Raw genomic sequence first — 24,549 nt, forward strand, 5'->3', positions numbered from 1 at the left:
TTCCCCAGGGCCTTTCCATTTACTGAGATAACAAAGTGTGAAGCTGGACGAACACAGCAGGCCAAGCAGCATCTTAGGAGCACAAAAACTGATGTTTCGGGCCTTGACCCTTCTTAAATTGGATCTTCCAAAATGCATGACCTTGCATTTGCCTGGATTGAACTCCATCTGCCATTTCTCCACTCAACTCTCCAATCTATGTATATTCTGCTACATTCTCCAACAGTCCCCTTCACTATCTGCTACCCCACCAATCTTAGTGTCACCTGCAAATTTGCTAATTAGCTTTACCTGACTTATGTTTGTTAAAGCTACTAGAAAATTCAACATGTTCAGAAGAGGTGGGGTGGGGGGTAAGTCTGTACAAATTTTATGGGAAGATTGGCTATCTACTAAAGACCATTTCTCTTCCAATCCTTTAAATGAGTGGAGGGTTACATAGGAATGTCATCAGTTCAGGGGAGCAATTAGTGGGTTCAGTGAATGGGTAGAGTAGTTGAAGTTCTTGGAGACAATAAGTTGGTGGGCCCCATAGTTAGTCACTGGCTTACCGCTTAAATTGACAGTAAGGTCAAGTACAGGTGGAAACTATTTTGGAAGGTCAAGTACAGATGGAAATTATATAGCGAATGGCAGAACCCTGAGAAGTATTGATGTGCAGAGGCTGCTGGGTGTGCAGGTCCAGAGATCACTAAAGATGGCAGTGCAGGTAAATAAGGCAGTAAAGGAGGCCGATGGCATGCTTGCCTTCATTGGAAGCAGCATTCCGTATAAGGACAGACAAGTTATGCTGCAATTTTATAGAAATTTAGTTAGGCCATACTCGGAATATTGCATATAGTTCTGATCACTGCACTGCCAGAAGGATGTGGATACTTTGGAGAGGGTACAAAAAAGTTTATCAGGTTGTTGCCTAGTATGGGGGATTTTAGCTATGAAGAAATGTTGGAATGACTGGGTGTGTTTTCATGGAACCGAGGTTGAGGGGGTGACCTGATAGAAGTTTACAAGATTGTGAGTGGCATAGATAGAGTGGAAAGCATGAGGCTTTTTCCCAGAGTGGAGGGATCAATTACTAGGGGACATGGGTTCCAGATGCAGGGGGGGACATTTAAAAGAGATGTGCGAGGCAAGTTTTTCACACAATGGATGATGAGTGCCTGGAATGTGCTGCCAGAGGAGGTGGTGGAAGCAGACAAAATAGCATCATTCAAGAAGCACATGGACGAACACATAAATAGGAAGAGAATAGAGAGATATTAATCCTGTTAGTGATGGTAGTTTTGGAATGGAAGGACAAAATGTGTTGGGGTGCTGGCTTGGAGGACCGAAGGGCTTATTCCTGTGCTGTATTGTTCTTTGTTCTCATTCTTTGACAATTCTGGGGTAAATATAAAACAATAGGTCCAGGATATGCTGGTTTGTGTTGCCATGAGGTTTTTGGTTCAAAGGTTAAATTAGGCAAACTGGAAAGAAGGCTACCCTTGTCTCTTCATTGTAGTTTGTGGCCCATAATGCTTTCCTTTCACTTTTGAGTGACTGTTTTCTGACTGTAGTAGGCATCTGCAAACTTGTTTATTTATACCATTGTATATAATACTGCAAACACATCTTTCACTAATACTGACTTTCTTCACAATCTCTTGCACATGACTGTGAATATCACTGTTAAATCAGGACCTACATCACCATATTATGTCCGTTCTTATTACACCTGAGCCCTCCACATGTCTCTCAATTTTTACATTAACACTATTTAACATTTTCTTTAAATTTTCATATCTACCCCTCAGCCCCTACACGTTGAATCTCTTTCTATGTTTACAGTTAATCCAATCCTATTCTTATCACCAGTGTTCAAGGATGATCGTCTTCAATGATTTTCATAATAGGATTATCATTTTGCAAAGTAATCTGTGTAATTATTTCCTCATTATTCCAAAATTTGTTGTAATTATAGTCAATTGTTCTCACTGCCTTGAGTAATAGTAATGCTTTTCCTTCTAAACATTCCCACTCGAGGTCAAACAATGTCAGAAAATACTTGCTCTGACTTTTTGAGTACTGCTGCCTCTGTGGTATCCCTGCAATCTTGACACTAAAGCAGATGAATTCATCATTGCATGCCTGGAACTGTATCAATTCTTCCATTCTCTCATTAATGGAATTGAAATCTGCAACAGTCTCTATCCTCTGTATCATGAGGTTGTCATCAGCAAAATTAACAAAGAGATGCTCCTGAGATGCTACTTGGCCTGCTGTGTTCATCCAGCTTCACACTTTATTAACAAAGAAACCTTGTGTTTCTGCTCTTTGACATACAGCGTATTGTTTCTTCCATAACTTGCAACACTTAACTGTCTCTGTGTTTTTAAACAGCTGCAAAAGGAGAAGTGTCCGTCAGCAACTTGAAGAAAGCTTTTTTGTTCAGAAAATGGTTAACACTGTCTGAGAGTCTGGGATGCAGATTTAAACAAAGCATTCAAAAGGGAAATAGACTTACCTGAAAAGGGTCAGAGCAGCAGAGATATGGGCTGTTATGGTGCAATGGTAGTATCTCTACCTCTAAGCCAAAAAGCTCAGTTCAAGCCCCACCTGCTCCTGTTATTTGTCTGAACAGATTAATGGGTGGAGGCCAGCAAGGGGAAGCAGTCCTGGGTGGAGGCTGGCGCAGGGAAACAAGTCCTGGAGAAAACTTATCTTGGAGCAGTTGGTAGCCAGAGTGGAGCGGGCTGGAGGTTTACAGCAGAGCAGGGACTTGTTGCTGTACTGGGTTCTGGTGCGGGCAGTTAGACCATATGTGGAAGTCCCTGTGCTCAGCTACTGTTTATACGACTGTAATGACTATCCTCTTAAGTAGGTCTTATGTCTGTAAAATAACGCAACTATTCTTTTTTATTCCTCTTTTTGTACCGAAGATTTGTACAAAGGTACTTGTACCTAAGATGGCGCCATAAGAGGAGAAATTGTAAAACTTTTCACTGTACTCTGTATGTTTGTGCTTGAGTATATGACAATGAAGGATCTATGCTAATTAAAAGTATCTATTGGGCGAAATGCACATTCCCAAAGTTCATGCAAACATAACAGGTTAAGACTGTGGTAACAAAGTGTGGAGCTGGATGAACACAACACACCAAGCAGCATCTCAGGAGCACAAAAGCTGACGTTTCGGGCCTAGAACCAGGGTGATTTTTTCCAAGATGTAGTAAGAAGCAAGAGCGTTGCCCCTCGAAGAAATCACGCCAACAAAAACATCGCCTCCTCTGCGCAGCGACAATATCAGTCCACTGCTGCATTGCCGACAGCTGGCCAGACATGGCGCTGTGAGCGGAGACTGCAGCATTGCCGGACGTTGGTCAGAGGCGGCGCTGTCCTGGGAGTCGCGGTTTGTGGAAGGCGCGGAGCTGCATGTTGCTCCTTGCGGTGACCCGGCCGTTTGGTTACTGTTGGGGATGTCTCTCGGTGTTTGTGGAAGGTTGGTGCTTCGGCCCATCTTGAGCAGGAATCTGCTCCGTTTTTGCCCAGTTACCCGGTCCAGCAGCTATTCCAAGGTCCAATTTAATTAACTTGACGGTGTCTTTTGTATGGTTCTGTTCATTATTTTATTGAACATGTTCAGGATTAAAGAAGCGCGAGAGATCATCATAGAATGAGGTTGCACTGATTAGAGGCCATTCGTGTCTGTGCAGGTGCTTTGAGAAAGATATTCAACTGATCCAGGTCGCCTGCTGTTTAAAATAGTCTTCCACATTTACGGTATTTATTCAACTCTCCAGAAGTCTTGAGGCACCACATTTTAGGAAGGATGTAAAATGCATTGGAAAGAGTGCAGAAAAAAAAGAGAATGGTTCTGGGGCTGAATAACTTACGTAAGTTAAATAGATTGGAGAAATTTGGGACTGTTTTCCACAAATATTGTGAGATTGAAAGCAGATTTAATAGAAATTTTTAAAATCACAAAGTGGTTGGACAGAGGAGATGGGGAGAAACCTTTTCTCTTGATGGAAGGATTGAGATCCAGAAGGCATATGGAGGCATAGCTGTTTCGCATCTTCAAATGTTGGGATCTGGAACATACTGCCTGAGAGTGGTGAAGGTGAATTCAGTGAAAGGATTCAGGAAGGAATTGAAAGGGGAGGCAGTGACCTAGTGGTATTACTGCAAAACTGTTAACCCAGAGACCCAGATAGTAATCTGGGGTAATGGGAACTGCAGATGCTGGCGAATCCAAGATAACAAAATGCGAAGCTGGATGAACTCAGCAGGCCAAGCAGCATCTCAGGAGCACAAAAGCTGACGTTTTGGGCCTAGACCGATTCAGATTGGGGATTCAGATTTGAATCTCACCATGGCAGTTGATGGGATTTGAATTCAACAGAGAATTTTGAATCACTTCATCTGCCTTAGGTACCTTACAGTCTTCAGGTATCGATATTGAGATCTTGTGACTGGAAAGTCCTTCAGTAAGAAACAAAGTACTGTGCAGCTCAAGCAACAGCACTAATTTTGATCAGTCAGTGTTCAACATGGAGGAATAATTATTTGGAAGAGGCTGTGAGAGGACCAAGGTCACAGAAGATACTTTGGATTAGGATTTGAATGCTCATGATCAGAAATGGCTTGGCATATCACTGACAACTAACCTGGTTGAGACCTGAAGAACAGACCTAACAGACAGGGTTGATGGCTGATGAGCGAACCTCCTCAATCTAGTTTTCACAAATATGTCTATTCAGGATATTTTAGATAAAACTGCCCATCATACAGCTGTTATGGAAATGAAGTCATGTCTTCATACAAAGGACATCATCCTTTTGTTTAGCATTCTCATTGTGTTAAATGAAATAGATTCAGAACAGATCTAGGAGCTCAAAGCTGGGATCTACATGGCACAGTGCATCAGTAGCAGCAGAGTTGTATTCCAGCGCAATAGATAATCTCGTGGATTGACAAACCCCTCGATATACTTAAAGGTGTCACGAACATTTGTAGCTTGGGTTGTGGATAAGGTTGTAGACATGTTTCCCGAGCCAGTGGGTTCGTTTGCAAATGTTTCATCACCCTGCTGGGTAGCATCGACAGTGCACCTCTGGTGAAGTGTCCTAGTCTACTATTACCATCAAATAAAGAGACCAACCCTGGGTCCATGACAATTGTAGGTAAACATGTCGGGAGCATCACTAGGCACAATTAAAAATGCTGTGTCAACCTCATGAAATTATGATGTAAGATTACAATCAATAATGCAAGAAGCAGTATATGATTGATAGAGTTTACAGTTGCACATTCAAAGCTCAGTTTTGTCACATCTCGTTGTGAATAATGGACAACTGATGAGCTATTGGAGGAACAGGCTCCACAAATATCCCTGTCCTTGTGATGGAGAGTGCACCCTGCGGTGCGATAGTTGGGACTGGAGCGTTTGTAACTATTTATAACCGAATGTGTGGATGATCAAACCTAACCTCGTTTTGAGATCCCCACCATCATAGATGCAAATTTCCAGCCAATTTTATTCATTCCACAAGATAAGACTTTAAGATGCAGGAGCAGATGCAGGAGCAGAAGTAGGCATTTGGCGCATCAAGTCTTCTCTGCCATTCAAAAATCATAGATGATCTGATAACTTCAGCTCCACTTTTCTGCTTTATCCCTAGAAAATGGACTCCATTACTGACTAAAAATATCTTCTCAGCCTTGAGTATTCTTAGCCTTGACAGTAGATTCACTGACCTCTGAAAGAAAAGATTTACTCCTCATCTCTGTCTCAAATGGGTGACCCCTTACTCTGAGGTTATACTGTCTGGTCTTAGACTTGCCCACAATGGGAAACAAACTGTCAGCATATACCCTGTCAAGCCCCCTAATAATTTGATATGTTTCGATAAGGTCTTCTGTAATTCTTCTAAACTCCAATATGTACAAGCCCAATGTACTGAACTATTCTTTGTAAGAAAATCTTTCATGTCCAGAATCAAACTAGTCGACCTTCTCTGGATTTCTTCTACTACCTAAATATCTTCTCTTAGTTGGAGGGACCAAAATTGCTCACTGTATTCCAGTTATGGTCTGACTAGTATAGTTTTGAACCTTGTATTCTTTTTAGCAAGATAGCCCTGTTTTTATATTACATTCCCTTTGAAGTACAGTTTGTTTGGCATAATTTGAAGGCGGCTGAGGGTGTTCTTCTCTTCTTCAAAACCTAAAAAGATCTCACTGTTGTTACATTACTGTCCAGGCAAGATCTCTGTGTGTAGTGTTGTCTGCTGTGTGCCTCATGTTATGACAGTGATTAAAAGATTGATTTTAAAAAAAAGCACTGTTAGACCATGTGATGTTGTGAAAGTTGCTGTATAATTGAAAGTTGTTCTTATGCATTTTTCCTTTGTCAGTTTTCGAGGTGTCCCTATCAATTTAGCAGTCATTTACTCACTGATGTAAACCAGATGTGGAAATTTCGATCTTTCTGGTTTCTGTTCTGTATATTTTTTCATTAAAACATCAGAGAAATATAAGGAAATGTTCAAACTTAAAAATAACTAGAAAACAACACTTAAAATAATAAGTATTTCAGCTTATCTCTTGATCAACGCTTACGTGAATATTTAATGGTAGAATCATGAAACCAGCTTGAAGTAGAGTGTTCATAAAATCATAGATAATAAAATGTGAGGCTGGATGAACACAGCAGGCCAAGCAGCATCTCAGGAGCACAAAAGCTGACGTTTCGGGCCTAGACCCTTCATCAGAGAGGGGGATGGGGGGAGGGAACTGGAATAAATAGGGAGAGAGGGGGAGGCGGACCGAAGATGGAGAGTAAAGAAGATAGGTGGAGAGAGTGTAGGTGGGGAGGTAGGGAGGGGATAGGTCAGTCCAGGGAAGACGGACAGGTCAAGGAGGTGGGATGAGGTTAGTAGGTAGCTGGGGGTGCGGCTTGGGGTGGGAGGAAGGGATGGGTGAGAGGAAGAACCGGTTAGGGAGGCAGAGACAGGTTGTACTGGTTTTGGGATGCAGTGGGTGGGGGGGGAAGAGGTGGGCTGGTTGTGTGGTGCAGCGGGGGGAGGGGATGAACTGGGCTGGTTTAGGGATGCAGTAGGGGAAGGGGAGATTTTGAAACTGGTGAAGTCCACATTGATACCACATGGCTGCAGGGTTCCCAGGCGGAATATGAGTTGCTGTTCCTGCAACCTTCGGGTGGCATCATTGTGGCAGTGCAGGAGGCCCATGATGGACATGTCATCAAGAGAATGGGAGGGGGAGTGGAAATGGTTTGCGACTGGGAGGTGCAGTTGTTTGTTGCGAACTGAGCGGAGGTGTTCTGCAAAGCGGTCCCCAAGCCTCCGCTTGGTTTCCCCAATGTAGAGGAAGCCGCACCGGGTACAGTGGATGCAGTATACCACATTGGCAGATGTGCAGGTGAACCTCTGCTTAATGTGGAATGTAATCTTGGGGCCTGGGATGGGGGTGAGGGAGGAGGTGTGGGGACAAGTGTAGCATTTCCTGCGGTTGCAGGGGAAGGTGCCGGGTGTGGAGCGAACAAAGGAGTCACGGAGAGAGTGGTCTCTCCGGAAAGCAGACAGGGGAGGGGATGGAAAAATGTCTTGGGTGGTGGGGTCAGATTGTAAATGGCGGAAGTGTCGGAGGATAATGCGTTGTATCCGGAGGTTGTTAGGGTGGTGTGTGAGAACGAGGGGGATCCTCTTGGGGCGGTTGTGGCGGGGGCGGGGTGTGAGGGATGTGTCGCGGGAAATGCGGGAGACGCGGTCAAGGGCGTTCTCGATCACTGTGGGGGGAAAGTTGTGGTCCTTAAAGAACTTGGACATCTGGGATGTGCGGGAGTGGAATGTCTTATCGTGGGAGCAGATGCGGCGGAGGCGGAGGAATTGGGAATAGGGGATGGAATTTTTGCAGGAGGGTGGGTGGGAGGAGGTGTATTCTAGGTAGCTGTGGGAGTCAGTGGGCTTGAAATGGACATCAGTTACAAGCTGGTTGCCTGAGATGGAGACTGAGAGGTCCAGGAAGGTGAGGGATGTGCTGGAGATGGCCCAGGTGAACTGAAGGTTGGGGTGGAAGGTGTTGGTGAAGTGGATGAACTGTTCGAGCTCCTCTGGGGAGCAAGAGGCGGCGCCGATACAGTCATCAATGTACCGGAGGAAGAGGTGGGGTTTGGGGCCTGTGTAGGTGCGGAAGAGGGACTGTTCCACGTAACCTACAAAGAGGCAGGCATAGCTGGGGCCCATGCGGGTGCCCATGGCCACCCCCTTAGTCTGTAGGAAGTGGGAGGAGTCAAAAGAGATCTTCCCCTGCAACCGCAGGAAATGCTAAACTTGTCCCCACACCTCCTCCCTCACCCCCATCCCAGGCCCCAAGATGACATTCCACATTAAGCAGAGGTTCACCTGCACATCTGCCAATGTGGTATACTGCATCCACTGTACCCGGTGCGGCTTCCTCTACATTGGGGAAACCAAGCGGAGGCTTGGGGATCGCTTTGCAGAACACCTCCGCTCAGTTCGCAACAAACAACTGCACCTCCCAGTCGCAAACCATTTCCACTCCCCCTCCCATTCTCTTGATGACATGTCCATCATGGGCCTCCTGCACTGCCACAATGATGCCACCCGAAGGTTGCAGGAACAGCAACTCATATTCCGCCTGGGAACCCTGCAGCCATATGGTATCAATGTGGACTTCACCAGTTTCAAAATCTCCCCTTCCCCTACTGCATCCCTAAACCAGCCCAGTTCATCCCCTCCCCCCACTGCACCACACAACCAGCCCAGCTCTTTCCCCCCACCCACTGCATCCCAAAACCAGTCCAACCTGTCTCTGCCTCCCTAACCGGTTCTTCCTCTCACCCATCCCTTCCTCCCACCCCAAGCCGCACCCCCAGCTACCTACTAACCTCATCCCACCTCCTTGACCTGTCCGTCTTCCCTGGACTGACCTATCCCCTCCCTGCCTCCCCACCTACACTCTCTCCACCTATCTTCTTTACTCTCCATCTTCGGTCCGCCTCCCCCTCTCTCCCTATTTATTCCAGTTCCCTCCCCCCATCCCCCTCTCTGATGAAGGGTCTAGGCCCGAAACGTCAGCTTTTGTGCTCCTGAGATGCTGCTTGGCCTGCTGTGTTCATCCAGCCTCACATTTTATTATCTTGGAATCTCCAGCATCTGCAGTTCCCATTATCTCTCATAAAATCATAGAGTTACTTATGGCACAGAAGATCTTTAGGCCCATTAAATTCATGCTGGATTGCTACAGAATAATTCAGTTGTTCCCACTCCCCCTCGTTGATGCGCAAAGCCATCTTCTGTGCTGAGCAGATTTCTGATTGATAGCTAGCTTGGAATAATAAAGAACATTGTACTACCATTTGGCATTCAGATTCCTACTGTGGCTTTTCTTGGTTTTATGTCTACCCACCACCAATCTGAAACTCTTCAAGATCTCCAAAGCGGCCTTTACTAACCCCCAATTCTATCATTCCAGTGTTGATCGTTGCATCTCCAGTTACCTAGGTGGAGAACTCTATAATTTTCTTTATCGAACACTTCGCTTTTTTCGCCTTTTAAAAGAGCTCCTTAAACGAGACTTTAAATTCATTTGTTGAAGGGCTTGAGTAAGGTTAAATTTATAAATTTGTTGATAAAAGTAAAGTCTGCACCAAATTAATAAAGAAAGGACAGAGTTTAATAAGCAGTGTTGGGTATTAGTGACTAAGAGCACGTCAGAGAAGAAAGAAGTAAAGAAGTAAATAGTTGCTTGGGAAGTGCGGTACTTGAGCATTGTTGGTGAAATAATCATTCTGTTCAAACGTTTAAACTACCACTCATCGGGTCCAATACAAGAATGTTAAATTTCAAAGGGAGTTACAGTTTATATTGCATGAAGGAACGTTCTTGATTTGTTGACAACGCAATTCTGCTTGTTTGAGATACATTATGGCAGATACAGCAAGGAACTAAAATAAAGTTGCTGTCTAAAAGTTTGAGTAACAGACGAAGCTAGCCATTTTATACTGCTGCCATGCAATAACAACACAAGTATTTATTTCTACAGCAGGATGCTTCAGTTAGGCAAAAAGATATTTTATCTACTAAACTAATGACTAATGTAATCTACAATTTTCAGTGCCAATATGATGCTATGTTCTGAAGTATGATCAGAAATATGGTGCCGGTTTGTGGTGACAAAGCACTTTTCACTGTATTTTCTCAAATACATGTGCCCATAAAATCATTCATTAATGGAGAAATGCTGGTGTTGGACTGGGTTGGACAAGGTCAAAAATCACGTCACCTGGTGATAGTTCAACAGGTTTTCAGATAAACCTGTTGGACAATAACCTGGTGTCATGTGATTTTTGCCATCATTCTTTAATTCATTCAATAGATTTGGATTATTAATGGAAGCTAGTCCATGCCCATATCAGTGATCAACAACAACCTTTATTAAATACTAACAATATATAGGACATGGTAAGAAGGGACATCTCTGGAACCTTACTCGGATCCTAGTTCTGTGTGATGTCATATCATTACGACAAAGCTTCTTATGTGTGTTAGGATTTGCTATTATTAGAACAAAGATATAGTTAACCTTCTGCTCCACAGGTGTATAAGCCATATACCATAGTAATTGATAATTGTATTAAACAGTAATTCACTTTGGTTTTTCATAATGAGCAAGCCTACAGCGCATGCTTTCCAAGCTCAGAATATAATCTCTAACATTAGGTGTGATTGTTCGCTTGAACAGAACATGTTGATTGATCCTGAGTGTGTATTACACTAACATAATTTATAATTATTGGTTATGCTTAAAATGTTGCTCACTTATACTTGCTAGAAGCTGCACATGTTCTTACAAAGGCACCTATCCTCTGCAGGTAAAAGGAACGAGAATTTGTACATCCATTGTTTCTTTTTATAATTAAACAAATTAATATTGGTAGTTTTCTGATATTTGAGAATGCAGCAATCATTTAGTGATGAGTTGCCTTTTTTGCCGATCAGCAGCTGTTTTTTCATGAAATACAAATTACTGATCCCTTTGAAATTTGGTATTCCTTGTTTTGATCCTGAGAAGCACAAGACAAATTGCTTTGACCCCACGATTCTTCTATCCAACAATAAGAAAGTAAATTTGAAGGTACTACGTATAACTTGACAAAATATTCAAAACAGAGCAGATCAGCAAACAATTGGGCACCATGTGGACCAAGATATGATATGCAGTTCATTTTTTTACTTATCACTGATACCCGCAATCCATGAACAAATGAAGAAACATGCATTTGTGTCACAGTTAAAGATACACGGGTTTAACTCTATTAACCAATGTTAAGACTTTTAAAACTTATTTTGTGGTGTGTGTGCTGCTGGCTACATCAGCAATTGTTGTCCATACTTAATATCTTTCAGAAGGTGATGGTCTTGAACCACTGCTGTCTGTGGTAACCAAAGTTGGGATCTAAATATTCCAGGGTGCTTTACTTGTAGAAAAGATAGAAAAAATAGAAAAACAAGTGCGGTCCTGATAAGAGGTTGAGTTAAAGGGGGTCATGAGAAAGGATCTAAGCTCAAAAAAAATCAGAACGTAGAATCAGTACAGACTATAAGGAATAGCAATGAGCAAAAATCATAGATAGGAGTAGCCTATAATAATTAGCAATAACCATAACTATCAATAATTATAGTGTTGGGTAGAATGTAAGTCAGTAAATTAATGGAGCATTTAGTGCGAGTAATTCAATTATCCTGAGATGCTTTAATTTTTGAATGAGTTGGGCAAACTAAATTTATGAAATTTGCTTGGAGGATGAAATCATGGAATTCATTTGAGCCGTTTTTGAGAAGAAATATTTTGAGGAATCAAGTAGGGAAGAGGCTGTTTTAGATCTAGCAATGTGTAATAAGTAGTAGCTAAGGTAAAGGATCCTCTGGGGAAGAGTGATCATGATATAAATTATGTTTTCACAATCACTTTGGTAGTGAGGATGATATGTTCACATTCAAAACTCGTACCTTCAGTTTAAACCCAAGGGTGGGTTACTGTGTTAGAATGGGAAATTAGATTAAATGATATGACAGTAAATAAGAAGCGACAAACATTTAAAGCGGGAATCCATAATTCTCAATGAATATTATCTGTTTTCACAGTAGAAGACACAAGGAATATGTTGGATAGTGTTTTGAATCAAGGGTCCAATGAGAGTGAACAATCTGTATTAATTATTTGTTATAAAGCAAAAGAACTAGAAAGGTTAATGGAACTAAATGCCAACAGGCTCTTTGGATGTGATGACATGCAACCTAGTTTTGAAAAGAAATGTTTGCAAAGATAGTGGATGTGATAGATTTGATCTTTCAGAGTTTCCTAGATTCCAAAATGAGCCATGTGGATTGGAATGTAGCAAATATAACCCATGATTTAGGGAAGGTATGGGAGAGAAAATGGATTCTGGGGTACAGAATTTATATGCATTTGGAAAGGCAAAGACAGATTTGGGACAGTCAACATGGCTTTGTGCCTGGGAAATCGTATTTTACTAACTTGATTGAGTTTTTTGAAGAAGTAACGAAAAGGAATGATGAAGACAGAGCGGTAGACGTTGTCTGTATGGACTTGAATAAGGCATTTGACAAGGTTCTACATGGCAGACTGGCTAACACAGTTAGATCACATGGAATACAGGGAGAGCTAGCTATTTGGATAGAAAACTGGCTAGAAAGCATGGTGGTGGAGGGTTGCTTTTCGGACTGATGGCTTGTGACCAGCAGTGTGCTGCAGGGATCGGTATTGGGTCCATTGCTTTTTGTCATTTTATATAAACGATTTGGATGTGAATATAGGAGGTATGGTTAGTAAATTAGCAGATGATACCAAAATTGGAGGTCTAGTGGACAGCAAAGAAGGTTACATTGGAGTACAATGGGACATTGATCTGATGGGCTGAGGAGTGACAGATGGAGTCTAATCTCGATAAATGTGAGTTGCTACATTCTGGTAGGGCAAGTCAGGGGAGGGCTTATACGCATAATGGTAAAGTCCTGGGGAGTGTTTCTGAACTAAGAGACTGTGCAATGCAGGTTCATTGCTCAATGAAAGTGGACAGGTAGACAGGGTAGTGAAGAAGGCTTTTGGTATGTTTGCCTTTATTGGTCCGTGCATTGAATATAGAAGTTGGGAAATCATGTTGCAACTGTACAGGACATTGGGTAGGTCACTTTTGGAATACTATGTTCCATTCTGGTCTCCTTGCTATAGGAAAGATGTTGTTAAACTTGATAGGGTTCAGAAAAGATTTACAAGCATTTTGCCAGTGTTGGAGAGTTTGAGCAAGAGGGAGAGGCTGACTAGGCTGCGGCTATCTTGTCCAGAGCGTTGAAGGCTGAGGGGCGACCTTATAGAGGTTCATAAAATCAAGAGAGGCATGGATCGGGTGATTGGTCTTTACCCCCAGGGTAGCGGGGTCACAAATAGCGGGCATAGGTTTAAGGTGAGAGGCAAAAGATTTAAAAGTGATCTGAGGGGCAACTTTTTCATGGAGAAGTTGGCGCATGTATGGAACGAACTGCCAGAGGATGTAGTGGTGGCTGGTACGAATACAACATTTAAAAGACATCTGAATGTGTATATGAATAGGAATAAGAAGGGTTTGGAGGAGTATGGGCCAAATGCTGACAAATGGGACTAGATTAATTTAGTATATCTGTTAGGCATGGATGAGTTGGACTGAAGAGCCTATTTCTGTGCTGCGCATTTCTATGACTGTATGAACTATAGATAACTTCAGTTTTCAGAAAATGGTGGAATGTTATTGAGAATGTGATAACACAACTAGAAGATCAAATCAAATATGATTAAGTGGAGTTTTATTCAAGGGAAATGATGTTTGATAAATCTTTCTTTGTGTGGATTCAACTAGCATGATGAATGGGAGAAACCAGTAGATGCAGTATATTTGAGTTTCAATAACAAGCATGCACTGCAGTACCATACAACAGATTGTTGAAAAGAATTAAGGTTAATGGGATTATGGATAATATATTTAGTATGGGTTGAAGGTTAGGAAGCCGCTAATGAGCCATGTTCTCGAATTGCAGCAGTCTGTGTTGGTAAGCGCATCTGCACTATTAGTAGGAACAACGAGGTGTTATGTGCTCAAATCCTTGAACAACTACAAAGGCAAATATGATGTCAGCCTTTATTAGAAGGTGTTGCAGTAAAGGAACATGGAATAGTTGCTGCAATTGTATGGAGCTTCAGTAGAACTAGATCCAGCGTAGTTTTGATCTCTTTCCTAAGAAATGATAATTTGCTTTAGAGAGTTGCAATGAAGGATTGTTTTTTGGGGTGAGAGGAGGCCCTGAGGAGAAAATTACTGGAATGGGTTTCAATTGTCTTGAGTCTGCAAGAATGTGAGGTAATCTCATTGAAACGTATACATTTTTGATTAAGAATTAATCATTCTTAACAGTTCCTGATAAGACAAATATTGAGGGGCTTTTGATCACCTGTTCTTGCATCTTCTGCTTCAGCTCTGTCACTGTTTTTGTAGTGTATTACACCCTTTGCTGTGTTGAAAGTACTATACAAGTGAAAATTGCTATTTTTCTCATCAGTGTGTTTTTTGGAACTGCAGTATATTGTGCTTAATTTTTATTCCTGATTTTTCCGTACAGGGCCTGGTTCTTGGTGTGTATGAAGGAGAAGAAGGGAATGACTTGGTTCAGTTCACAAAGGCAGGGGAAACTTTTGATAATTCCACATCTGGAAGACTTAAAGAACTCCTGACCATGTATGTATTATATTCTAAAAGAATTTGGAGACTACTGGTTACTGAGAGAAATTATGAAGAGATTTATTCATTGTACTTGGATGAAAGTGTTTCCTTCTATTTTGAGGCACTTTTAATATTTCTCAATATTATATCTCAATAAATATATATAAATATAAATGAAGATGGTTGTTGTGGAGGTCAGACATCTAGGCTCTCTAACATCTTTGCGTGTGTTCCTCAATGCAATAACCAGCTTCACCTGCTTCAGAAATGACCTTTGCCTCCATCTTAAGGTCAGAAGTGGGGATGTTTGCCGAAGATTTCATAATGTTCAGCCCCATTCGCAACTTTTCAGACACCAAAAACAGTCCATGCCCAAATGAAACAAGACCTAGACCTTATCAGTCATGGGCTGACAAGTAACAAGAAAGATTCATGTCTCGCATAGTTGCCATCCAATGACCATCTCCAACAAAAAAGAATCGAACTACCACTTCTTCTCATTCGGTGTCATTACCATTGCTGGATCCCCAACAATTAACATCCTTGGGGTAGCCATTAACCAGAAACTGACCGGGAGACATAGAAATACGGTGGCTACAAGAGTAGATGAGAGACTGGGAAGCTTACATAAGTAATTTACTTCCTGAATCCCAAAGCCTGTCCTCCATCTACAAGGTGCAAGCCAGAAGTGTGATAGAATACTGTCCAGTTGCTGAGAAATTTGTGGTGATCTTTGGTTGCCCAATCTTTAATTAACGTGGCTGTGTCACTTCACAACCATCGTGGCTTGAGGGTAAACTGGTGATATTTAAATAAGGCTAGATGATTCGAATTATCGTATACTTCTGCTATTTGGATGGAAAATTAACTCCGTTAATGTCCTACAGTATTTCAGATTTATTGGTTAACATATGCATTTCAAAACACATAGGCTTCAAATATGAAAAAATACTGCATTTTTATCAATCTGAAATGCAATTAATTAATTGAAAGTATTGTGAGAAAACCATTGTACACATAACAAGATTCCTTAAAAACATCAAGATGAATGCTATGACGTGGAGGTTCTGGTGTTCGACTGGGGAGGACAAAGTCAGAAGTCATATGACATCAGGTTTTAGCCCAATAGGCTTATTTGAAATCACGATCTTTTGGAGTGCTGCTCCTTCGCCAGATGAAGTGGAGGGAGGTGCGCAGGCACAGAATTTACAGGTGGAGAGATGATTGCAAGATAATTCCATAAATTCTGTGCCTGTGCACTTCCCTCCACTTGATCTGGCAAAGGAGCAGCACTCCGAAAGTTCGTGATTTCAAATAAATCTGTTGGACTATAACCTGGTGTCGTGTGATTTCCAACTTCATCAGGATGAATGGAGGGTTAATTTGGCCATTCATCTCATTTTGAGGTACTTATGGAAGACTAAAGCTATTGTATTTGACCCTTGCAGCAAAATCTCAACACCTTGGATCAGACAGTTTGTAATGAGAGTTCTTTGCCCTGAGGAGAGTTTCTGATTCTTTATTTGCTTAATTGCAAGAACTCCCTACTTCCAGTTATGTAAAGTGGCACATTTTTACCCGGACCTCAACCTATTTTAATCCTGGTACCCTAGATTTTAATGATCTCATGTTCTGTATAAATGCAAGCTTGTTGTAATATGTTTTGAATGTTTCAAAGTACAAATATTAGCTAGCGTGCTGGTGGAGTGTGTGGGGGAATGTTGTCTAGCTTCTCTCTGAATATTCTCAAGACATTCAATGGTTATAGGTTGGCAAGACCTGTTTAACTTTCCCTTCAAAAAGCAGTATGTCTGGCAATTCAGTAGCCCTTGAACTCTGGATTGGAGTTTTGGAAGGCTTAAGGCAGGAATCTGCGGTTGAGATTCAATTCCTATTGTCTAAAATGAACCAAGGTGAAAAATGCAATGTATTAGTGTTTACCAACTTGTGATATTCTGTTCAAAATTACCTTTTCCAGAAACTAACAAAAAACGTTCGTCAGTTAAAAGAGTGAAAAAGAAGTGTGCTGTAAGGTGTTGTTGCCGTAAGTAGGGAGATAATCAAGTTGGCAGTTGACGTATTTAAGCTCTCTACCATTAGTTTCTGGTATTAATGCTTTCTTCAGAACCTAGTGCAACTTTTAACCAGATAATATCAAAACTAACATGGGAAAATCCCAAGGTGTTTCATGGAAATGATGGGACACTGAACAGAGTGAAAATAAAGAATAGGCTAAGGTGGCCAAAAATAAGATTGAAGAAGTGGACTTTGCAAAGGCTTTTGAGGGTGAAGAATGTGAAGGTGAATTAGGTTTAGGATTCAATGGGTGGTAGGCAGGAGAATCGATAGTAGGCTAGTGAGTGGTAGGCCTACTGTGGCCAGTTGATAATTCAGCAATATGGTAGTGCAAGGATTTGGAGGGATTAAGGAGAGCAAACATCCTTTTTTGTGCTCTAGTTTTATTGGATGATTTTACTTTTTTTTAAAGATCTGGACCTGTGCTTAAGAAAGGCCGAAGTCGCATATTTTATGGGCTACATCAGGTATATTTTATGGATTCAAAATATTTGAAACTTTATTCAAGTAAATGTGGGAATGTTAATTTTATTGATGTTTCACTGATAACATGTTTTCTAGCTCACTTTTAAAATGATTATCGATTTATAATTCTAATGCGGAATTGTCAGAATTTCAAATTCTCTAGCTGCATTTGATTGTATCGAAAATTTGCTGGGTTCATTGATTATTGTAAGAGTAAAATACATCCAGAACCCAGTCGATAATATTATTCAATAATTAACAAATTACCAAAAATCTAGAAATTGTGTAACTTTAAACATGGTAATTATAGTTCTGCAGTCTGAAAACTGGTATGGATTAAATACTGGCCAAAACTGAACTAATAACTACAGAGGAATTAGTTTACCCTTGGGATGCATTGTCCTTGGTAAAATTTGTGTTTGCTTCAGTAAACCTTGTTAATGTTGGAAAAGAAAGTAGTTATGCATTTGCAGAGTTCCATACCACATTCCCACTAATTAATCTGGAATTGGCATTTGGTGATACAGTACATAAGTAGATGGCGCATTTTGTCAAAGCTTTTCTTGCGCTTACAAGAACAATTCACAAGAATGCCAATTGAAGTGAAAAATCCAATATATTGAATGAAGAGAATGTGATTGGTTATCAAGTGGACCCTCTTGGTATAGGTGTTAATGATGACTTATAGTTAATAACCAGGCTTTATTTAATTTTTAAATCAGGCATGTTTACCGAGATCTCAGGGCAATACCTTGACCAACAAACAAATGAATGGCTGTCATCTGTTATGTTATGTTGAAACAGGGATAGTGTGGATAAAATAGTATCAGAGATAATGGGAACTGCAGATGCTGGAGAATTCCAAGATAATAAAATGTGAGGCTGGATGAACACAGCAGGCCAAGCAGCATCTCAGGAGCATCTCTGATGAAGGGTCTAGGCCCGAAACGTCAGCTTTTGTGCTCCTGAGATGCTGCTTGGCCTGCTGTGTTCATCCAGCCTCACATTTTATTATCTTAGTGTGGATAAATGTTCTTTCTCTCTATAAAGAGCAGAACCCTCTGCATTATGTCAATTCTGGTGCACCACACTTCAAACCTAACTGACAGTCCTAAATTGGTTGTCACTGTAATTCTTCGGGCACTCAGAATTATTCATAAAATGGTATCCAACTGCAGAGTCATGTCTGATATTGGACACTTGCAAATTTTGCAAGCACAGTCTGGTTGGGTCCAGGGCAATACTTTACTCGTTTCAAACAGCTGAAACAATATGAGGATCAAATTGAACATCATATCCCTTTTGCTGTTTGCAAATAAGCAACAAATATTAAAACAATTATGGCCCCTCAGATTTGTGGGCTTGTGTGTATTGGAATATATCTGTCTTAATACAGAAGGATTTGCAGGCAGAAAGAACATGTACATAAATGTTTCTGTTTGAACTCAACAAAATAGGTGGCAGCCATTTAGTTCTCGGTAGAGCCTTGAATGTCTTATATAACCTGCTTTGTTCTTGATGGCAGTGTCTCTAATAGAAGTCAACCAATCACTATCCTGTATTCATACAGTATTAATGTTGACCTTCCTTTTAAATTGGTATTCATATGAATTGTCCTGAATTCAAAATAAAAAGAGTTGACAAAATCTCTTGAGATAACAAAGTGTAGAGCTGGATGAACACAGCAGGCCAAGCAGCATCAGAGGAACGGGAAGGCTGACGTTTTGGGTATCTCTGACAAAATCTCTTTTTTGGCAATAGTTTGGAATTTAAAGTTATTTTCAGTAATAGTGATCAGGAAACTCTCTTCAATTATCATTAAAACCCATTTAGTTTCTATTCCCTTTAAGGAAGAAAAGTTGCCATTCTAAACTAGCTTGCTCTAAATTTGACTATCACAATGAAATGGCATTGCAGGCCACTCAGTTGCAAGCATGCCAAATGCTGACCTCGACTGCAATGCCTCCTTCTCACAAAAGAAAAAGTTTACAAACACTTTGAGACTTAACTTTCAGCTTGCACCCTTTGCTCCTTCATCTACTTTGCTGGTTCGATAATGTGGAGCTGGAGGAACACAGCAGGCCAGAGGAAAGAGTGGGACAAATAGGTGGGGAAGAAGATGGACAGATGAACTTGTCCATCTTCTGCCCCAACCTTCCTACTGATCAATCCCCCTGCCCCTACCTGTATCCACCTAACACCATCCCACCTAACTACCCCCAGCCCCACCACTCTTGCCTGTATTTATTTCCCAGATGCCTGGCCACTCCCCAGTCCTTATGTAGGGCCTAGGCCCAAAATGTCGACTTTCCTAGTCCTCTGATGCCGCCCAACCTGTGGTGTTCCTCCAGCTCCACATTGTATCATCTCTGACTCCAGCATCTTGCTTTCTACTTTGCTGATTATCTGATTTCATTTTTTATAAATTTAACCACAGCGAGAATCAGCTGCAGTGGCTTCTCTTCCAGCTCCTGCACTGTTGTCTCTGGTGACCCCAAAGAATATATCTTTTTAGTCCCCTCCTATTATTGATCTATATGTTTGCCACTCAAAGACATGATCCATAATAAAAGTTTTCATACGCAGCCTGACTACATCCAAACTCTACCTCTCTCAACATTTCCATTACCTATAAATTATTAGGTTGTTTGCTAAAATCTAAATTATTTAAATATTGAGTGGACCAAAGCCATTTTGTTTAGTCTCCACTGAAAATACTTTTCCATAGTTATGGGCCCCACTAATGTCTTTGGCAGCTGATCGAAATGGAAGTCAAATATTGTAATGTTCGTCTCATATTTAACCAGGGACTAACTTGCAACCACAGATTTGCACTATCACTAATAATAAATACTGCCTAAATAACACTTACCCTTGTGCAGCTTATCTACTGCCATAGTGAACCAACACACCTGACTTCTAAATGCCCACCTAGCTGGTCTCTGTTGTTACATCCAAAATCCAAAAATGTATGCCTGTGTACTGATATGCATTAAATTTGGTTCACCCTCTATCCCTTTGCTCACATTCCTGTATTGGCTATTAGTTAAAAATGCCTCAATTTAAAAATTCTCATTCTTTTTTTCCAAGATGTGACCTCACCTTTCACTGTCACCAAATAGCTCCTGCATTGCCATGCCTTCAGTTGTCTAGTTCTTTAGCTCCAAAATTCCCTTCTTAAGCCTCTCACCTTTTTGCCCTCTTTTTGTCCTTTAAGATTCTCCTTAAAGAAAACCTCTTTGATTAAGCTTTTATTCATTTGCCCTGACACTAAATTAACTCAACATTAAATTTTGTTTTTTTAGCACCGTTGGAAACTGTCATGGTGTGCATGTTGTATTAAAGGTTCTAAATAATCACAAGTTATCATAGAACATAGAACAGTACAGCACAGTACAGGCCCTTCAGCCCACAATGTTGTGCCGAACTTTTACCCTAAACCTAAGGTCTATCTAACCTCCACCCCACCTTATACTATCATCCATATGCCTATCTCATTGCCGCTATAATGCCCCTAATGAGGCTGACACCACTACTCTCTCCGGCAAAGCATTCCATGTCCCAACCACTCAATTCTAGTTATTTTCCCTGTTGCCTTCAACCACCTTCAAAACTCTGCACCCATGAATCCACTTAATTTTCTGCTGTGGCTACTTCACTTGGTTTCAAAAGATTTTGGAAACCTACCTCACCAACCATTTCTCGGAACCAAATGTTTGTCACAGCAATCCCATTTCAGTTCAGTTTATGGTGCATATCAACCAGGCCACTAGATGTCGCTAATAGGAACTGCAGATGCTAGAGAATCCACGATAACAAGGTGTAGAGCTGGATGAACACAGCAGATCAAGCAGCATCTTAGGAGCAGAAAAGCTGACATTTCAGGCCTAGACCCTTCATCTGACCCTTCATTGTATTGCACTGCTTCTATCTGAGAACAACACCTACAGAATGGACTTCATGGCTGATTAATTGTCAAATTCTATGTTAGTAAAACATAACCGTGCAACAATTCAATCTAGACTGATTTATTCTCTCAGGTTACTAGAGAAGGTTGTGGCATGATAACAAGGGCGCAGAATGTGATTAGTTGCTACTTAAAAATAAATGAAGCTCCGTTAGTATTGCCGAAGAAAAGAGACCCATTATCTCTCCCCACCACCCTCATCCCAACCTGCCCTAAATACTCCATCACTTACCTTGCTACTTTATGCCCTGGCACCTTACCCCTATCCACTTTGCACATAGTGGACATTAGTTTCTACTGTATTTTCCATTCCAACACCAGAATTAGTCAGAGTTAACCTGCCAACCAGTCAGTACTATTTCTTTATACAGTATAAATTGTTGTTCCCTTTGAAACTTGGCATTAACCTGATGAGTGCTAATTGAAAGGCTTTGACAGATGTCTGTTTTATCAGCAGTACACATGTTCTTACCAAGAAATGGCTTGTACTAGGATGTTGTTATATGAATTTTAACACAATTATGAAATTGTTCTTATTCACAAAAAGGATGTTTTACTTTAATAGGATTTCCCTCATGTTGTAGTTGTTGGTCTTGGTGACAAAGGTATTGGAATAAGTAACTTGGAACAATGTGATGAAAGCAAAGAAAATATTCGAGCTGCAGTAGCAGGTAGAGAATGCTTCTGGTTAATTTGTAAGTGATGATTATTAACATCAGCTGCAAATGTCATGAGATCAAGTAAAGTGATTGTTTGAAGCTTGGTAATATGTTTAAACTGATAAAAAGGACCTAATAGAGAGAAGAAGCATGATCATATACTGGATTATTATTATCATTCCTTGCAGAGTTATAACCTTTTACCAAGACAAGAAATGGATAGAGGTATGAGGCTTGTTTAGAGTAGGTTTCTTGCCTTTAATTGAAAGTTGCTGCGGTTAAAATTAATCTAACATTATGAGACACAAATAATTAAAATGTTAAAATTGACATTGAAAAATGTCATTTTTTTAGATTTTATTCTTGAAAAGTATTTGGACAGCCCACTTAAAAACAAGACTTTCCATTCTTAAACTGGGCAGGTGACGACTTGAACATTTTAAGAGATTTGAAGGTTTCAGTTATTAGGCTATATTCAACTCAGTTTTAAACAAAATCTGTCTATGAGCAAAAGCATTCAATAGATATCAAAAAAACGTTTTTCCTCATAACAAGCTACCTACTTATGGCATTGACCAGGGCAAAAACCAAAGAATTTTTTTCCAGAAACAATGTAATGATGCAATGGGGCATTCCTTGTTTGTTTCTCAATGGCTGAATTTAGATGGGCTAACTAGATTCCTTATTTGTAACCTATATGATGAAATACACATTGTTAACACAAAATTGGAAGATAGCTTGGCTATATCAACATCACAATTCCTATACAAAACACTTAATTGATAAGTAAAGCAATTCAAGAGTCTAAAATTATTTTATGAAGTCAAATACTCTCATAAAATTCTGCATGAATTTTTAGTTCAATGAAGATATAATTTTCAAACCTGATGTGTGGAATTTGACTTATAGTGAATAACAGTTCGACCAATATTGTTGACCATTTTATGGAACTGTTGTGTGAAGGAAAACACATACGTACAGTGTTTTAATGAAAATTTAGTGTCTGAATTTCTTGTAGTTGGTTGCAGGCAGCTTCAAGACCTCGAAGTTCCTCTGGTTGAAGTTGATCCATGTGGGGATGCTCAGTGTGCAGCAGAAGGAGCTGTTTTGGGTTTGTTTGAGTATAATGAGCTGAAGAATAAAAAGAAGACTGTGGTCACTGTGAAACCATATGGAAGGTATCCAGACATTCTGTATTTATGCAAAGTGTGCTCTTAATTTTACAAACAGCACTTTATTTATTTGGTTATACTTTGGGAAATCTGCACATGAGCAAAAAACTGAATTGCTGTACAACTGCTATCAAGATCTTTACCTAACTTCCTGTTCTTGGCAAGTTAGCTCCGGCTCTGTTTGAATTCAGCAATCATTTAATAAAATAATTGAAGGACTTCTAGTTTTGGTGTAAATCTATACTGTTTATCCTGTGTTTATTCTCTGATTTCTGTAGCAAAGCTAGTTGTTATAGTACTTTTATAGTTCACCCTTTCTTGGCGTGTTTACATCTTTTTCTTGTCTCTGCACTTGTAAACTGGCTTGTGAAGTGTTTCTCGCATTTCTTTTCCAAATTTCCGATAGCCACAGATTTTTTTCTTCATATTTTGTACTTTTATTTAAATGACTTACTTACATTTTAAAAGTATGGAATGTAATTAAGCCTGTTTTTTCACCTGAAATATATATTTTTGTATTGTAAGTAAGTCGATGTTAATGTAAAACCAATCTTTTTGGTTGATTTCTGTTGTTGGTCCAAAAACTATTATTTTGAAACCATATAAATTGCTCACATGGTACTTTATTGGCTTTGATGGGTAAAAATGCTGTATAAATGCAAGTCTTTCTTGTCTATTTTCACATGTGAGTACTGAAGATTTTTACTTCACAATTTTTTTGTGTATTAGTTTGATCTGATAATTTGGACTTTATGGATCTGATACTTTGGCTTCTTTGAATTACATTGAATAATACGTGCATTTAAAAAAAAACTTCATGTCTTTCTCTAAGTTTGGAAACTGAGACATGGCAGAAGGGAGTTCTGTATGCTGAAGGGCAGAATTTGGCAAGACATTTGATGGAAGCACCAGCTAATTATATAACTCCGACCAGTTTTGCAGAAACCATTCAACAAGCGCTATATTCAACAGGTGGTAAAGTCAGTGTGCATATAAGGTAATTCTGACATCTATTCTAATATTAAATGTGAAGTTTCAATATGTGTGAGAAAAGGCCAGTGGCAGAGCCCAAACAATTCATTTCTGGTTTGTGTTACTTTATTGAAAGCTCCAGCTCAAGAAAAGCTCCAGTTTGTGGATGATATATTTAATACCAGCAATGGTACATCCTGTGAATGAATTTAAAAAATTGTTTCTCTCCTTTTTATCACCTACTGTACAGCTAGCTCCCCTATAACATGATAGTTGCATTCTTGTGTAACCTCACGTTATATGGAACGCACTGTCCCTTTTCAACGAAAGTTTGTGTTATCCAGACAGCATCCGCTATTCGTTAATTGTGTTACAGCCAATTTGTGTTGATAAAACACGCGTTATAGCAGAACTACCTGTATGTTATTTTTTCGAATACAGTGT

At 40.3% G+C, this 24,549-nt stretch overlaps 1 protein-coding gene across 1 annotated transcript in view; it reads left to right on the top strand.

Annotated features, from left to right (window-relative positions):
• The first annotated feature begins 3,409 nt into the window (after positions 1-3,409).
• Positions 3,410-24,549, top strand: part of lap3 (leucine aminopeptidase 3) — a 37,562-nt gene continuing 16,422 nt past the window's right edge. The window contains exons 1-6 of the mRNA XM_048544886.1: positions 3,410-3,554; positions 14,694-14,809; positions 17,283-17,337; positions 21,868-21,973; positions 22,980-23,139; positions 23,966-24,130. Of these exons, the coding sequence (XP_048400843.1) occupies positions 3,456-3,554; positions 14,694-14,809; positions 17,283-17,337; positions 21,868-21,973; positions 22,980-23,139; positions 23,966-24,130 (701 nt within the window). The 5' untranslated portion in view covers positions 3,410-3,455. The remainder of the gene's footprint in view (positions 3,555-14,693; positions 14,810-17,282; positions 17,338-21,867; positions 21,974-22,979; positions 23,140-23,965; positions 24,131-24,549) is intronic.

The sequence above is a fragment of the Stegostoma tigrinum genome, chromosome 1 (genome assembly GCF_030684315.1).
Source record: "Stegostoma tigrinum isolate sSteTig4 chromosome 1, sSteTig4.hap1, whole genome shotgun sequence".
Taxonomy (NCBI): Eukaryota; Metazoa; Chordata; class Chondrichthyes; order Orectolobiformes; family Stegostomatidae; genus Stegostoma; species Stegostoma tigrinum.